At 38.2% G+C, this 17,960-nt stretch overlaps 1 protein-coding gene across 1 annotated transcript in view; it reads left to right on the top strand.

The window, feature by feature from the left end:
• The first annotated feature begins 281 nt into the window (after nucleotides 1-281).
• LOC144015795 (homeobox protein aristaless-like 4) overlaps nucleotides 282-17,960 on the top strand; it is a 31,631-nt gene continuing 13,952 nt past the window's right edge. The window contains exon 1 of the mRNA XM_077516133.1: nucleotides 282-891. Coding sequence (XP_077372259.1) covers nucleotides 549-891 — 343 coding nt within the window. The 5' untranslated portion in view covers nucleotides 282-548. The remainder of the gene's footprint in view (nucleotides 892-17,960) is intronic.

Genomic DNA, 17,960 nt, shown 5'->3' with positions numbered 1-17,960 from the left:
CTTCAAACGAACACGATGTAAATCCCCGAAAAAAGAATAAACAGCGCAAAAAGACACGCACTAAATAAATTCACCCATTCATCTCCTGATCGCATCAATGTCATGTGCTGCGTTTCCCAAGCACGTGTTTACCGACAAAAATAAAGGAGAAGGAGACGAAGAAAATGCAGCCCCCGCAGCCACCCTCCACCCCTTTCCTTGTTTTTGACCTCCCATCGGCCCGTGCATAATAGCGCGGTCAGAGCAGAGTGGGCCTGTACTCGGAGTGCATGCGTGCAACTTGAAGGTCAGCGAAGTTCTGCGTGACACTTTCTCACTGTGGGCTGAGGCATCTCGCTTTCTTTCACCAGAGAAGGGTTTTTAGCATTTGTTCTTTTTTTTTTCCCTCCTCCACTAAAGCAGTCCCAGATGCGCCACTTTGAGCGTGTGCGAGCAAGGGCGCGTCAGTGTGCATTGCGTGGAAGTTCGAGGAGTGCCGTTTAGAAGGGGCAGGGCGAGAAGAGCTGTTTGGATTTTTTTTAATAACTTTTTTTTTTTTTTTTTTAGGTATGAACGCAGATACGTGCGTTTCATACTGCGACATGACCGCGATGGATGCGTATTACAGTCCGGCTGCCTCCCAAGGTAGGGAGCACCAGGCGAACCCGTTCAGGACTTTCGGCAGCAGCGAAGCCAAATACAGCCCCACATTCGCGGCGAGTAAAGGGCAGGCATACGGGGAGAAATCCCGGAGTCCTTTCCAGAGCGAATGCCAGTCGCTGGACGGCGCGGAGGGAGAGGGCCCCTTCCATAAGTACCAGCTCTTCATGCACAGACCCACCTGCAAGACTCCTCCCGAGGGTGGCAAACTGCACACGGACGGCGGCCACAACGGCATCCTACCCTGCTACGGTGAGTGGGGCAGATGCGCAAAAACCGCAGTGGGCATTCGTGGGCATTATGCACAATTGTGCTGTGCATGAAACTTAAAAAAAACACACACACACACAGAGGAAAATATTTAATAAGAGTTACCAAAGACAATCTGATATTGGAATCTGATTATTGTTATCATTCACCTTGACGTTTAAAGACCACACCAAAGTCACACTGGTTGCTCTGGCCACAAAAGGTGTCATTTAATACATTGGCAGCATCTACAAGAATGCAAAAAAAAAAAAAAAGTAATTAGCCATCACAGAACAATATATCAACATTTATAGATTAAAAAAAAAAAAAAAGTCTAGTATAGCCTATATTGAACACACTGACAGACATTATAAGGACGACTAGTTTGTAGCAGTGCCAAATATGCAGTAGAAACACATGATGACAAACTACTATAAGTAAATGAATGAATTAAGTAAATAAAGAAATAAACAAATAAATAAATAAATAAGTAATGAAACGAGAAAAAACATCAGTGTGAATTACCAGTCAGGGTGTTTATTTACACTAGTTGCACCGTGTTTTACCGATCATATCATGTGATCGGACATCGGGGCATCACTTGATTTTTAGCTGATCGGTATCGACAAAAAATAAATAAAATAAAAAAAATCGGATTTTTTAAATTTTCTTAATTTGTAAAGTCGAGAATAAACTAATTTATAAAAAACTGTCATGTCGGAATGGATGCCTTCATTCTTCTTCTTCTTCTTCTTCTTATTATTATTATTCTAATTGTTATCATTTTAATTTAATAAAAGCTAATTAAGTCAATTAAGATGTGCTCTTTTAATGCATTGCCAATTATCAACTCTTGTTTGGAAAATTCTTAAAAACAAATAACTGACTCAGACATGGGTGCAAACAAATGTGATCGGGACATCTTTAGTTATGTGACCTCTTCAGAATTAGCATATTTCTTCTTCTTCATATATATATATATATATATATATATATATATATATATATATATATATATATATATACATATATATATTACATGGTCTTGGTGCACATGTGCGTATACAGCTAGGGTATACAGTGTATACAGTATTTAGTGTCTATATAAATCAAAGTGAAGTCTGCCAATGCCACACTTCGCAAAATAGTAAAGTGCAAAGTCATCTAGTTTTTCGTGGCGAGCGTGTCTCCAAGCTTGTTTGGAGCAGTGCTGTACTTTAGTGAGCTGAATTGGCAAGTGCATAGACAGAACCGTTTGAACGCAATCATTAAATGCAGCATGCATCCAAAGAGAAGAGGCTCTGCAGTGTTATTACTGAAAATGTTGCAGCCAGATGAAGGCACTGCGGCTCGGGGGAGGACACTTTTGGGGTCTAGTCAAAGCCTCAGGCGTCAACAGGCTTGTGCTCTTATGTGTGGTCCAACACAAGAGATATATTGCTCAATGTTGATATTTTATCTCTTTCACCATGACAAAAAAACTTCTGATATACAGACGGAGTTTTGTGTGCCAACATCGAGTGACTCCAAAGTTGTCTACATGGCAACCAGGCTGTTGTGCGCTGTTCAGTTTTACGGCCATTCTGGAACTATTACTGTCGAGACTGAAATTTGGGATTGTGAATAATTATTTTATTTCAGGCCTTGTGTGCTGCCCTTCTCTTTTCTCAATAATTGACTGTTTTGATGTATATATATTATTGGTTTTTCTTCATTATAAGAATAATTTTGGGTGATGGGTGATTTTGTATTTATTTTTTTGGCTTGAGCACCTGCCCAGAAAAATGTCTGGCACATGCCTGCTTGCCATATCGTATTAGTAGATCCAGAAGTACTTGTTTGGAAAATAAAATAATCAAGATGTAGTGTCGAGATATTCACTGAAATAAATTATAAATCTTTCAAGTCAAGTCAGAAGTATGATCTCAATCTAACATCACACTTTTCACTTAGGCTTTCGGTTTGTTGTGAATATTATATGTGATTTTTTTCACATCAGTCACAAAACAATAACTACAAATACTACAAAGTGTCCACAACAAACTGGAGTGTGACGCCACTGGTGCAGGTACTACCTTTCAAAATAAAACAAATTCTAACAATAATAATAATAATACTGGTCATTTTCATATAATTTGATCAAAAACGGTGAAAACATACACCACTGAATTTCCTTTTCAAAATGAATTCATTTCACTAACTGACGAGCATTTGAATTTTGACAGTTATCAGTAAGTGGTCATAAATGTGTCTAAAAACAAACACAAAATATTTTAAATAGGGATGCACGATAATGCTATTTTCAACTGACACCGATAAACCTAACTGATAAGTAAGCCGATAATTGTTTGCGAAATTAACTTGAACACAAATATGCTTTTGAGTCCTACTATAAGTCTAACAAATGCCGTGAAACATTGTATAAACTTTGTACAATGTTTCAATGTATGTAAAGCACCATGAAGCTGAATTTTATTGATATGAGCCACAACCACAACAGATGGACCAACGTGGCATGTCTATAATTAATGCTGGATTTCTTTATTATCTGGTTTTATCTGTATGAAATCAAATTGACGATAATTATCGGCAGATTTCGCTATTATCTGTTTTATCTGTTTGACGTCAAATTGGTCGATAATTGCCGATAATTATCAGCCACCGACATTATCGTGCATCCCTAATTTTAAACAATATTTTTTGCATCCAAGCAATGGCATATAGTAAATATCTCTTTATTGTCTTTAGTTTATATATATATATATATATATATATATATATATATATATATATATATATATAGGTCTTCTCCGGGTACTCCGGTCTCCTCCCACATTCCAAAGACATGCATGGCAGGTTAATTGGGCGCTCCGAATTGTCCCTAGGTGTGCTTGTGAGTGTGGATGGTTGTTCGTCTCTGTGTGCCCTGTGATTGGTTGGCAACCAGTTCAGGGTGTCCCCCACCTACTGCCCAGAGCCAGCTGAGATAGGCGCCAGCACCCCCCGCGACCCTTGTGAGGAATAAGCGGTCAAGAAAATGGATGGATGGATGGAGGGTTATTATAGTTTTGGATTTTTAGTTAGTTTTTATTTTGTTTTTGAGTTTAGTTTTTTACATTTAGTTAGTTTTAATTCGTTTTCATGGTGGTTGTGTTAGTTTTTATTAGTTTTACTTATTTAAAAAATGCTTAGTTTTAGTTTAAGTGTTTCATTTTCGTTTCACCCCCCCACGACCCTTGTGAGGAATGAGCGGTCAAGAAAAAAAAAAAAAAAAGAAAAAAAAATATATATATATATATATATATATATATATATATATATATAATAATAATAAAATAATGATTACCAGTAGTTTGGATCGTTTATTCACTTGACTCTGCAGAACCTGAAGGGCTCTACATATGTAAGCTGTGCAACTTACACGAGTTTCATGAAGCTGCTTATTTCTTTACCATTATACAAGAAGCGTGTTTCAGTGGCCACCATCATCTGCTCTGTCAATAAGGATATTTTTTATTATGAATGGCCACAAATTTGAATCATCAATAACCTTTTGAAAAATTAAGAATGGCTACTTCAGTGTGTGATAGACATGAAACAAAAATGACAAAAACTGCTTTCAGTAAGTAAATAAGCTTTTGTTTGTATAGCGCTCAGTTTTTTTTGTTTTTTTTTTAAATTAAAAGAACACTTTGTTCCCTCCATTTTTTGGAGCAGTGTACATTCAGTAACATCATGGTTGGCGCCACATATTGCTGTGACTCAGGAGTGTGCATGTGAACCACTGAGCGTCCCACAGGGGCAGAGCATCTACCTGCTCACACCACTGTGAATGAACTCAAACCCCATGGAGCCGATGGAGTGCAGAGGAATGCAAGTCAGCACCGCAGAAGGGGTCTGCATTAATCGGAGGCAGATGTGCATCACTGGCTGCTATATGGTTATTATTCATACTCGCCAAACATCAGATCTCCAAAGCAACCGAGATTCCCCGCAATGACAAAGTGGGACTGGTTTACATAACCTTGTCTCCACAATACCTTGTAAAAATAAGCAAAATGTCACAAATGGACAGGGGTAAAGATCTGAGAACCACTGGAGAGATTTTTGCACATGCGTACACACTTACAGGCTAATTTTGCAAGTACGCCTGCATGCACGAATTGAAAACAATAATTGAAGCGTATGTTTATTATTGTGGTTGAAGCTTGACGTGGAATTGCACTGCATCATATTGAGTGGTGTATCTGATATTTGGATGATAGTAGCGAGTATATCACAGCCACCACAATTTGATGTCGAGCGGTTCTACACCACGGCAAACCACCACAATAATAAACACATTAAATCATTGCCTCACTGACAGTATCGATCAAAACTAAGCATTGCAAGTTTTGGGGGAAGATTTTTGGTGGCGCTGATGCATTAGACATTATTAGATGAAGCATAATAATGTGTCCATGTTTATTATTTAAAAAGACACAACATGCAGGGTAGCTCGGCTCAACTGGAATAGATGTGCCTGTAAAAATGCAAGAAGAAGAGAAGTACCACATTTTGCCGTTTTAATATTTGTTCATCCGACACACGAGAGAATCGAGTGTTCTGTTTGCTTGTGTTGCTGTTCTGTCTGTGTTAAAGTAGCAGTTGTTTGTTTATAATGATCATAACAATTTAGCCGGTCTGTAATTTCACATTATAGGCCAACAATGTCAAAACTCTGTTATATTTTAAATGTGTATATCTTCTTTATCTTACCATTTGCATAAATCTACGAAATATTCATTCTAAAAATCTACAGTACTGACTTGTGGCCACCATGTTTACTTCTTTTAGGAGTAGGTAAATATCCAGTGCCCTGTGATTGGCTGGCAACCAGTTCAGGGTGTCCCCCGCCTACTGCCCAAAGACAGCTGAGATAGGCTCCAGCACCCCCGTGACCCTTGTGAGGAATAAGCGGTCAAGAAAATGGATGGATGGATAAATATCCAGCAAACAATAAGCTACAGATCGATCAGATCCAATTAACAAACTAGTGAACGGCTGTTTTCATTGATTTAATTTAAAGGGGAAGTCAAACTTAAACATTTCTTGACAATAATGTGTTATACGTGACCTCACTAGTCGGATTAATATTACATTTGTGGAATATGAGTTATGAAGCAAAATCTAGCCATTTTTAGTCATCTGGCCACTTGCTGTCGACTGAAGATGACGTCACAGCTGTTCAGGTCTCAGGTAACAACCAATCACAGCTCAGCTTCAGAAACAGGTGAGCTGTGATTGGTCGTTGCCTGAGCAACTGTGATGTCACCTTCAGTTGATGAAATGGCCGCTCCGTGATGGCCGTGATGCATAAAAACGGCTGGATTTTGCGTCATAACTCATATTCTGCAAATTTAATATGAATCTGAATGTCATGTTTAGACTAGTGAGGTCACATATAATATATTATGGTCAAGATATGTTTATGGTTGACTTCCTCTTTAAGTTAGTATCCTAACTTATATAACTGCTATATACTCAGGTACTGTTGTCCGTCATTTAACACGCTATAAAGATCACTAATTCATTACGCCGTCATTGATTACATTCGTACAAATAAGTTCCTCTTTGAAGATACAATGTTCAATTCTCAATTGTTTTATGTAATTTTTACAGTAAACCTTGACTGAGTGTCAAATAAACAGCCTGAAGAAAGCACACTGACCTTTTGGAGAACTGTGCGTGCGAGTGTAGGAACACGCACGAAGGAATACTTTTAACTCATTCACTGCCAATGACGACTATAGACGTCAAAAATCCAAGCAAACAGCCAGTGCAAATTTTGACAAGAAATTTGAATTTAGTTTTAGTTATTCATTGTTTTCATTCATAGTTATTAATCCTCATTGTTATTAATAACAACAATGACAACAATTTCGTGCATAGTGATCGGTCTTGGTCTTACTGAGACCACAAACTGGGTCTCGACCTCCAGAAGTCAATTTAGTCGACTAAAATTGCTCCTCATTTTTGTCGACTAAAGTTGGATTAAAACTCCAATACAATCAGGTGACTAAGTTATGACTAAGGCTTTAATTATATTTAGTCAGAAGACTATAACTAAAACTAAATTGAATTTCTTTTTTTTTTTTAATTAAAATTTTAATTTAATTTTATTTATTATTATTTTTTTTTTCAAAATTAACACTGGCTGTTTGCCTGGATTTTTTTATGTCTATAGTTGTCATTGGCAGTGAATGAGTTAAAAAGTCTACATTAATCAGTTCAAGTGTGCTTTAAAGTTTTTTATGCATTCAAAGAAAGTAGGAGGGGTAAAACTATATATACACAGTAGTATAATTATATAAAATTTAAAAAGTGAGCTCCTCAATGCTTGAAATAATTGCTACTGCTACGTGTGTCCAAAATACGAAACTGCACACTCCCTTCTTCACGTATACAACACGGACATGACGCCACACATCCGCAGGCAGATGGCGGGAAATTCAAACCCAAATTCAGTTTATTGGACAGAGGCTTGCAAGTGTACCCATTGTGAACAGCTAGGGTGCTAATTAGAAGCTGTTTGAGTCATAAATGCTTCAATGAAAAGGTTATTGTAAAGATATTTTGGGGCAAATTTCTACATCGAGCATCTTTAAGATCTTTCTAAATCTTGTTGGTACTTGCAGCCAGTACTTGCCAGCAATCTCTTCGCCTCCTTCAAAGCTGCTGTCGGCCTCTTCGCTCGCTCCCTTGATTAGTTTTCTTTACATGTTTGCATCAAAGAGGTTTGGAGGAATGACCAGTTCTGGCTGATGTCCCTGTTAATCAGAGTTGCATTAAAAGGTGTGTGTAAAGATGTGTGCTGACTCACATTTGGCATTAGTTTGAATGTTAATTCTCGATACCACCACATTGTCAGTTATAAGTTTCAGGGGTTTTGCCCATACAGTTATACAGGTTACATAAATGTTTTAAAATACAATTATTAAAATAATTTATCTAGGCCTCATTGTTTGTGTCAAAATTGGCATTTGGACAGGGGTCTGTAGACTTTTTAGTACATCCATTGTATGTTGCGGATTTTCAGCTTCTTTAGTAAATGAGAAACTATCTGCGATAAACGGGGGTTCACTGTACTTCTAAATATCTGGAAATGTTTTTGGGTTGATGGAGCCAAATGCATCCGGCATAACAAATACCCACACAGGGGTAGATTCACTAAGAATGCGCTGCGTCCGGTAATAGCACGAAATATTGCACCACAACTGCACCCGCAGTCTGTTACCCACCTATTCACTATAAGGATATTGCTCTAATTATATACCGGCGCAAACACGCCCACAAAACTGACAGCTTGGAGCAAATTTGCGTCTGATTTAACACACATGGCGATGGACTTGCAGCAAGAACATGGTAGTATAGCAACAGTTGCGAGAAAGATGACATTATCAGAAAGGGAGGTTGGACCGAGCGGTGCAGAAGCGTTTTCCTCATTTAGCGCCATACAGCTGTACAGAGCGGAGAGGACGACAACGACGTCATTCATTCATAAAGTACAAATTATTGGTGCGACCATTTATTAAAAATATATTTTCAGACGTTGATGTATGCATACAGTATGCATCTGGCACGTAAATATGATCGTAAAATGCCGCCCACTCCACATACTTCATAAAAATGAATAAATAAATACATTAATTAATTAATTAATTAATTAATTAATTAACATAGAAAAAGGATCCCCCCCACTCTCTCTTTCCTCTCTGCGTGATCAGCCAGATAGGAACGTGCACCATGCGTCTCCATACAACCATGCACTGCTGTCATGATGCCGGGATCGAGGTTGCGGCAGGTTTATACATGCTTTCCATAAATGTTATTTGCGTCACGCAAACTCCGTGTTGCTATTAGCGCTGGCGTTAGTGAATTAGACGCTGTATATCAATGAGTCTCATTTGCATTGGGGTTGGCATATTTTGTGTCAAATGTATGCAAATTACCTAATTTACATAGGTGCAAATTCCACCGGCGCACCGGGCACAATCTGGTTGGCAGGGTACATACTGATGGATTTCCCCATCTGCACGTGTTTCGTGAATTAGGCACTCCCGAATTGCTCCATTTTTACCGGTTAGCGCCGCGCAAAGGCTATGCAAACCATTAGTGAATCTACCCCACAGTGTACAAATTGTGCGAACAGAACACTGATACTGATTGCACCAATTCTTTCTTGCCTTTTCCCCGAGTAATATCATGTTCGTATAATACAGTTCAAATAGCCGCTCTGACCTCAGTGTGAAATTGGAGCATCCTGTGATATGTAAAACATGTTTCTCAATGCATGAGAGCAAAACAAGGCCACAAGAAGGTTCTGGCAGTGCTTCAAAAGCATCCTGTCAAAATATAGAACTCGGAAATTGGAGGGAAATGATGTCAGAGGATATGTATGGATATTTGCTGTGATGACTACCACATTTTGACCATGTTAGAGGCTGAACGGTGACCTGTGATCATGCCCTGAAACTACTACTCAAAGTTGAGGGGAAAAAAGCCTGAAAGGGGAAGTCAAACCCAACATTTCTTGACGAGCACCACTAGTCTAAATACAGTATTGTGGTTAATATTGCAGTAGTTGAATACGAGTTAAGCAGCAAAATCCAGCATTTTTATCAATATCAGAAGGCGGCTATTTTGCCACTTGCTGTCAAGTGAAAATGACATCACGCTTGCTCAGGTCTCAGTTTCAGAAAACTGGTGAGCTGTGATTGGTCGTCGCTTGAGCCCTGAACAACTGTGATGTCATCTTCTGTCAACAGCAAGTAAGCAAAATGGCCACCCCCTGTGATGGATAAAAACGTCTGGATTTTACTTCATAACTCATATCCCACAAATGTAATATTAATCAGAATGTTATGTTTACACTAGTGAGGTCACATATAACATATTGTCAAGAAATGTTTAATGCTGACTTCTTCTTGAACGTTTTCAGGGGATGCTTTTCTGTCTTGGAGAGTTGAAGCAACAACACCAACCTGCTTGCTCTGAAACATTCTTTCTACATTGTTCTGCTGAAGTACATGCGGCATGCTTTGGCATTTAAATACTTATTTCACTCTATTCACAGGTTATGAGCCACATGGTAAAAATGACCTGGAAAATTCCAAAAAATGACCACATGATAAGCCAAATTTGTCATAAAATGATGGCCGAACCGTCTGAACAAACATCTTCACAATTAGGTTGTAAAGCAGCAAAATTCTAACCTTGAAAATTGACTTCTGACGCTTGTGTCATGAAATTGATACTGTCGAGAAGGAAGGCTTGGTGATTACACGCTTTATAAATACGTCTTGCACTGCATATGCGTAACATACTTTACTATTCATCACAATCCAACAATAATCCTGAACTATTTGTGTGCTCTTCGAGACGAGACAGTGACAACCACGGCCTAAAGTCTTCGGACACTAGTGAGGTAATGATTGTGTCAGTGTATCTACCGCTGATACTAAACAGAACGATTTCAGGTTTCCCATGGAATATAAGCATTCCTTTGTGGGCTGCTGCCATAGATCTCTCCTCAACAACATCTGGGAGCCTTCCTTTAACGGATCAAACAATACTCAAATCTTGTCTGAGTGCCCCGCGAAGAAACGATTCTACATATTAACTCTTTCAAGGCAAACGAATCATCCTAAAAGGGATTTAGCGGGACATTTTGCCACTGGAAATGATAGAAAATTAAAAAGAAAAGCTATATTAAACGTTGGAAGCATTGTTGCACGTCTGACATGGAAAATATGCTTTAGGCAGTTTGTAAAGGTTTTCCTCCTGTTCTTCGATGTGGTATTGACGATCAACCATCACATCTCCATAGGGCTCTCACAACATTTGCTTCATTCGGTGCTCGAGAAGAGGCGAGAGTTAACTGTTTAGTAAGTTCACAACTCTAATTGAAGTAGATAGACTCCCTTTCATATTAATTCAAGGTTCAGTTGCCTTTATTTTAGCATAACACTAAACCATAGGAGCAAAACATTTATGTTTAATAAATCTGATAGTGTTTATTATATTACAGATTAGAATTTAGACCGATTTGATCAGTAGGATCGGGATCAGAGGATATGTTCACTTTTATACAAACTCGGCGATCAGCTGTAATGCTTACTTGCCCAATCGATCAATGACATCATTGATCAGCTCTGCGAAATAAAACATTACATGTCATATTATTTAAAGTTTATCAGCATTTCAATTGGCGTCAATTAACAAAAAACGAGAATGTCAATCACAACTCAAGAGGATGTGGAGATTTTATATGACCTAAATTTAGAACTGTTCGTAAAAGTTTTTGTGTGTCTGTGCGTGGGGTCAAACTTCAAACAACACAAGCAATGCCAAAACATCCACAGATTCAAACTGACTTACAAACATATGGTTTGGTCTCAGTATTTGGAGAGTGGATCTTAAACCAACATCAATTTTTCAACTTATTGTGATAGTGTATACTTGCTGCCTTCTTATTTTACATACTTTTACATATTTTACATGCCATTTGTGGACTTGTTTTGTTTCTAGTTTGTCCTTTGCCCAAGCTGGTATTTTTATTTTTTATTACCATTGCTGGTAAGAGCTGTTGATGTCATGTTACTTAATTAACACATTGTTTGTAAACACACAGTTTTTCAGTATTATGACAACCACTGTTGGTTAGTGCAAGTTTGTAGGAAAGTAGCTAAATTTGTTTTTGATGCTAATGATATTGGGGGCGGGACTTAAGAAGTTTTTCTTCCTCCCACTCCTTTTCAGGCTAGGTTTAGAAAAAATTGTCTAGAAAAATTGATATATTGTTAATGTTGATATTATCCTGAAATAATTGAACAAATGAAAATGAAATGAATTATATGTGGGTTTTTGCTATTTGTGTGCTGATCCATGCACGGCGCCCTTGGCTCTATTGCTAAATCGCTTTGTGCTTAAAAAGACTTGTTATCCCCTCAGGAGGCAGATCCGACACAAAAGCGAGTGGCCCCGTGCTCTTTCTTTACTACGTGACCGGGCGGTGTTCCCATGACTACAGGGAATGCGCATACGTTTCCATTTTTTTCTTGTTTTTCTTTTTAATACCTCTTAAATACCTCTGCACATACATCAGCCAGAAAAGAATCTCAATGTACAATCTGAGGCTGAAAGCACTTTTTTATGTTCATCCATCATCTTTTTTTATATTATTTGAAATGGCCAGATGTGAGGTAAATTTATATGGCTTCTTTTCGTGAGGCTGAAAATAGCTTGTTAATATTGACAGTGTCTTAAGTTATTATTATGTTATATATTTCACATTGCACATCAACTTTTGTTTTGAAGGCAAGTTGATAAAAATAAAGATGAAAATTTCTGCACGTTTTATAGCTTCATAACTCTTTTTAAATCGTTTTTTTATATTAGTATTTTTTTAAGTAAAGTAACTTAAAGTAGCTACTTTTATTATTAACGAGTAAATTAATTCATGAATTTTTCAGAGAAGTAACTATAACTATAACTCTTTACTTTTCAAAAGTTGAACAACACTGCGTTTAACCAATTAATACTGAAAAATCACAGTCAGTCCTCTGGTCCAGTTATTATTAAATTATTTCGTATTTTTTTTAACCAACCCTAAAACAAAATGAGAAAAATCTAGCACTTTTACATGTATTTCTTTTAATTTCCATTTCAAATGGAAGGAATTAACAATACGTGGAATGGTAACGAAGTAGGTCTCAGTACAAAATGCTAGCGATTCACCACGTCTGGCAGTATACTTTTTGTTGAGGAAAAGCAATCGATCTGTGTATCTGTGTAGTTTGGTGATAATTTGATGATACAAATATGAATGTGTTTTGATTCAAAGTAGGCTTTGTCATGCAGTGAACAGGTTGGCAGGACCCATGAAATAGCGAGTGGAGGTAAGATTGTCGGTGGTGGTGGTTTCCACATTAAGTTTTTATTCTTAATCGGCTCGTACTGTCTAAGTTTGTGCCTCTGCCCCTCAGCCTCCATTTTGTGTGCGTTTCTTTGTTCTGGACACCACATCAGCGTTTGCATCACTCGCTGAAGTCTCATTTGTAGAACTGTGACTTGCGTTGCATTTCAAACAACCTCTTCATGTGGTTTCCATCACTCTTGTAAAAAAAAAAAAAAAAGTGTTTTGATGTGATTTTTGATGTTCAGGCTTCATAACATCGAGCTGGAAACAAGCTTGAGATGACAACAATCGGATTTGAGGCTGGCAACGTGAAAGAGGTCCGTGCGGCAGTCGAACCACATGATTTCGTGCAACCATTCATCGAGGAAAACAAATGATTATTACGTTTGTAAAATTCAATTTAAACTTATTATAATGACACATTTTAATTAAATATAGTAATAATGAGCCATTATTGGTTATTTTATTTTTTTTTAGCAATTTTGTGAAGTGATTGGATTTGGACTATAAAAGGGCAGAATGCTAATCATAAATATAATCACTTGATTTTATTCTGATGAAATTTGATAAGAGGATGTGCAACAACTTTTGTGGGAACCCCTTTGAGCACTCTGTTTAAAAGCATTCTCCTTCCTCGTTAGTACAAGGTCATTAACCCTTCCCCAGGTTACTAATTTATAGTGTTTCTTTTATTTGGCTTCACTTGACCCTCCCCATCCCATTCCATAAAAACTGAGAGGGTGCCTTGTTGCTTTACAACCAGTTCAATTACACTTTGATGTTTTCTTTCTGTTTTCAGCAGCGATTAAATCGCTGACCCTAGTAAACACGTGACCTCGGCTAACCAAAGAGGTCTGCAGGTTGTCAGAAAATGACGGGCAAATTGAAGGAGCAGGCGGCATTTATGCCTCACATTTAATGTACGCTGATGCGCGCTACAAGGAAGAAAGAAAGAAAAAAACTATTCTTCAGAATGCCAAGAAACTGCTGCCAAGGCACTGGAATCTTGGCTTAATGGAAGAAAGCAAGACTTGACGGTTTTGTTCTCGAGAAGAGGAAAAAAAAAAAAAAAAAAGTCTCGGCAGGCATGAATCCTGCGTGATGTTGGCGGGGATTGTGTTTGGTTACAATTAGCTTGCCACAAAACAGATTGTTTAGAGTGCAAGATGAAGAGAAAGTACATGTTGAGGTTATGTGATCTGTATATCGGGATGAGTATAAAACTTAAGCGTGGCCAGCTGTGCCTCACATGTTTATGTGCCTTGCTCAGGGGCAAGGTTATTTTAGTCAACGAAAAAATTACAACTCAAAAAACAATTCTGTTAATGAAATAAAATAAAAATGAAAATGCTTTTAAAAAAACTAAAACTAACTGAAACTATATTTTACGTTTACAAAACTAAATAAAATTAATTTTAGTGAAAATGTCCTTCGCTTTAGTCTTTGGTAATTCATGGGAATGATTTTAAATGTGATTTTAAATGTATTTACTTAACCGGAATAAGGACGTTTGAGAGTGTGTCACACAGAAGTTGCAACAGCCAATAGAAAAGCACCTTCAGATGATGTCACTCTTAGGCGACAATTTTGTGTGCTTGACTTTTGGCTCCAATGGCTCGGCTAGCCTACTTTTTCTATTTAACGCCGCCAAAAATGCAACGCTAGGTAAGAAATTACGGGACAGTAGTTACTTTTTTTCATTTTACCATGGTGTTTATTAACTATTGCGCACAAGTAAAACACTTTAAAAAAGAAGAAGAAGAAAACAAAACACTAACTATAAAACTAAACTAAAACTAAGCATTTTTTAAACAACTAAAACAAATAAAAACTAACAGAACTACAATGAAAACTAATTAAAACTAACTAAATTAAAAACAGCAAAACTCAAAAACGAAATAAAAAACAACTAAAATGAAAATTCCAAATTTTAGCGAAAATGTCCATTTTAGTCTTTGCTAATCAATTTAATGCATGAGCCTTCGGGGAGGATTTTAAATATGATTTTAAGTAAATTTACTTAACCAGGATAAGCACGTTTGAGAGTGCGTCACACAGAAGTGACGTCATCTAGCAACAGCCAAAAGAAAAGCACCTTCAGATGATGTCACTCTTAGGCGACAATTGTGTGTGCTTGACTTTTGGCTCCAATGGCTCGGCTAGCCTACTTTTTCTATTTAACGCCGCCAAAAATGCAACGCTAGGTAAGAAATTACGGGACAGTAGTTACTTTTTTTCATTTTACCATGGTGTTCATTAACTATTGTGCACAAGTAATACACTTAAAAAAAAGAAAATGAAACACTTAAACTAAAACTAAGCATTTTTTAAATAAGTAAAACTAATAAAAACTAACACAACCACCATGAAAACGAATTAAAACTAACTAAATTTAAATAACAAAACTCAAAAACGAAATAAAAACGAACTAAAATTCCAAAACTATATTAACCCTCCATCCATCCATTTTCTTGACCCCTTATTCCTCACAAGGGTCGCGGGGGGTGCTGGCGCCTATCTCAGCTGGCTCTGGGCAGTAGGCGGGGGACACCCTGGACTGGTTGCCAACCAATCGCAGGGCACACAGAGACGAACAACCATCCATACTCACACGCACACCTAGGGACAATTCGGAGCGCCCAATTAACCTGCCATGCATGTCTTTGGAATGTGGGAGGAGACCGGAGTACCCGGAGAAGACCCACGCAGGCACGGGGAGAACATGCAAACTCCACCCAGGAATGGCCGAAGCCTGGACTCGAACCGGAGTCCTCAGAACTGGGAGGCGACGTGCTAACCAGTCATCCACCGTGCCTCCCACTATAATAACCCTGGCGCACAATTGCATCCACACTTTACCGTTTCAGACTTGAATTGACCCAACTCACTTCTGAATGTTTCTGTCATGTTCCCGCTCAGAGGTTGAATGAAAATATCGCACCGGGCCAAAGCAACGGCAGGTCATGTCAGAACATCTGCCTGCATGTGTGGAGACGGTAAGCGGCTCTGACAGGTGGCCCGCAGCGATACGAGGTCGTGAACCCCAGCTGGGCAGGACGCGTTGTTTCATTAGTCTCAGTCGGAGCGAGTACGGGACCGAGAGCAGGGGAGGGCTGGCGGCGCGTTTGGAAGGACGACTATTGACATCACATCGCGGGACACGCCAGCCAAAGAATATTAATTCATGAAAACAAACACGCATGTTGCAGACAGCCGACGCCCAGCTTCATCACTTCAAAACTATTCCGCCAGCTTACTCACCATTAAAAGTATGGCTGACAGAGTCACCAGCACCGCAAAATATCAACAATCCTTCTCACGATGCACTTTGTTTCTAAGACGACAGACTGTGGAGGGCGTTAAACACGAAGCTGCAAGGAAAATGCAGGCGCATAATAACTCGAAATGTGATCTAGCAGCAGATAAATGTACTGCGGTACCAAGCTCATCTGTTCAGGGACGCTGCTTGACCTTCACTTTGGGTGAATTGAAGCCACACAAATTAACAAAACAGAAGTGAATCAGTATGGGGGTCAAACTGCTGCTGTCATAAAACGTGCATTTAACTGTCGTTAAAGTGTAAAATAGGAACACTTTATAATAAAACCCAAAAGCAACCTTTGTACCCAAACTAAAGGATGATGCGTGACAGATGTGTAGCATGTGGAAGGAAGGAGGATTGCGGAAGATGACTCAAAAGTTTGCACCCTGCAGCTAACGTTCTGTGCACATGCACAGATTCTATTACAGATGTTGACTTTTTGTCACTTTAGACATTTTGGGCTGAGCAGCCAGGACTGGGACACCTTTCATTTCCGGTCCATTTCTCCTCTTTGCTGTCACCGATGCTCCAGATGTGCAAGTACCTGGGTTATATTTGGGATTTTTTTTTTCTTTAATGAGTCAGCCAGTTTTAGATTTTAGAGAGCAAGTTTGTTAGCTTTTATTATTTTATTGCTTTTGAAAATGCTTCATTTAAGTTTTATATGCCCTCTGCCCTCTTATATTTGTAATCTAGTCACATTGAAAAGTGTTGATTCTTATGGTCTGCGTTCCAATGATCTTTTGTTGCTCTCTGTTCCATTTTCCCGCACTGAGCTGGGGAAAAAGGCTTTTGTTTTCTCTGCCCATTCTGCATGGAACATGTTGCAAAATGACTGGAAACTAACGAAACTTGTTTCATTTAACGGTTTTAGATCCAGATTAAGAGCACTTGAGACGGCCTCATTGATTTGTAACTGTTTTATATAATTTTTGTGTGATTGTAAGTGAAACTTTTATTTGTAACTGTAATGTAAACTGTTTTGTTGCCTCTTGGCCAGGACTCCCTTGGGAAAAAAAAAAGAAAAAAAAAAAAGAGGTTTTTAATCTCAACGGGACTATCCTGGTTAAATAAAGTGTTTAAATGTATTGTTTGTGGAGTACAAAAAAATAAAAAGGTCTCTATCATGTAATAAATTACTGTAAACTTCCATTCCTAAATGACTGTACGATCTTTCTTCCGGACCCCCGAACAGGAATAAAACATACATTTCAAAGATGAAGTCAAACCAAATCATTTCTTTAAAATAATATGTTCTATGCAGCTCCACTAGTCTAAACATGGCATTCTGATTAATGATGCGATTGTGGAATATGACTTAAACAGCATAACCCACTTGTTATTAATCCAGCTCAGGGGCGGCCATTTTGCCACTTGCTGTCGACTGAAAATGACATTGCAGTTGTTCAGGACTCAGGCAATCACAGCTCAGCTTGCGAATGTCACATGATTAAATTTAGAGAGCAGGTGAGCCGTGATTGGTCGTTTACTGAGCAACTCTGATGTCATTTTCAGCAATTGGAAAAATGGGATATCCCCCTGAGATAGACAAAAAAAAAAAAAGAAAAAACGGGTGGGTTTTGCTGCTTAATTCATACTCCACAAACACAATATTAATCAATGCTGTGTTTAGACTAGTGGGGGGCATATAGAACACATTAATGTAAAGAACTTTTTTTTTGGTTGACTTCCCATTTAAATAAGCCCCAAAAGCTCACAAATAAAATTGACCACGATGAAAACAAAAAGACATTTCATGTAAATATATTTGTTTGTTTTAGAAATGTATCT

The sequence above is a fragment of the Festucalex cinctus genome, chromosome 3 (genome assembly GCF_051991245.1).
Source record: "Festucalex cinctus isolate MCC-2025b chromosome 3, RoL_Fcin_1.0, whole genome shotgun sequence".
In the NCBI taxonomy this organism is placed as follows: domain Eukaryota; kingdom Metazoa; phylum Chordata; class Actinopteri; order Syngnathiformes; family Syngnathidae; genus Festucalex; species Festucalex cinctus.
This window is presented reverse-complemented; position numbering and strand designations above follow the sequence as displayed.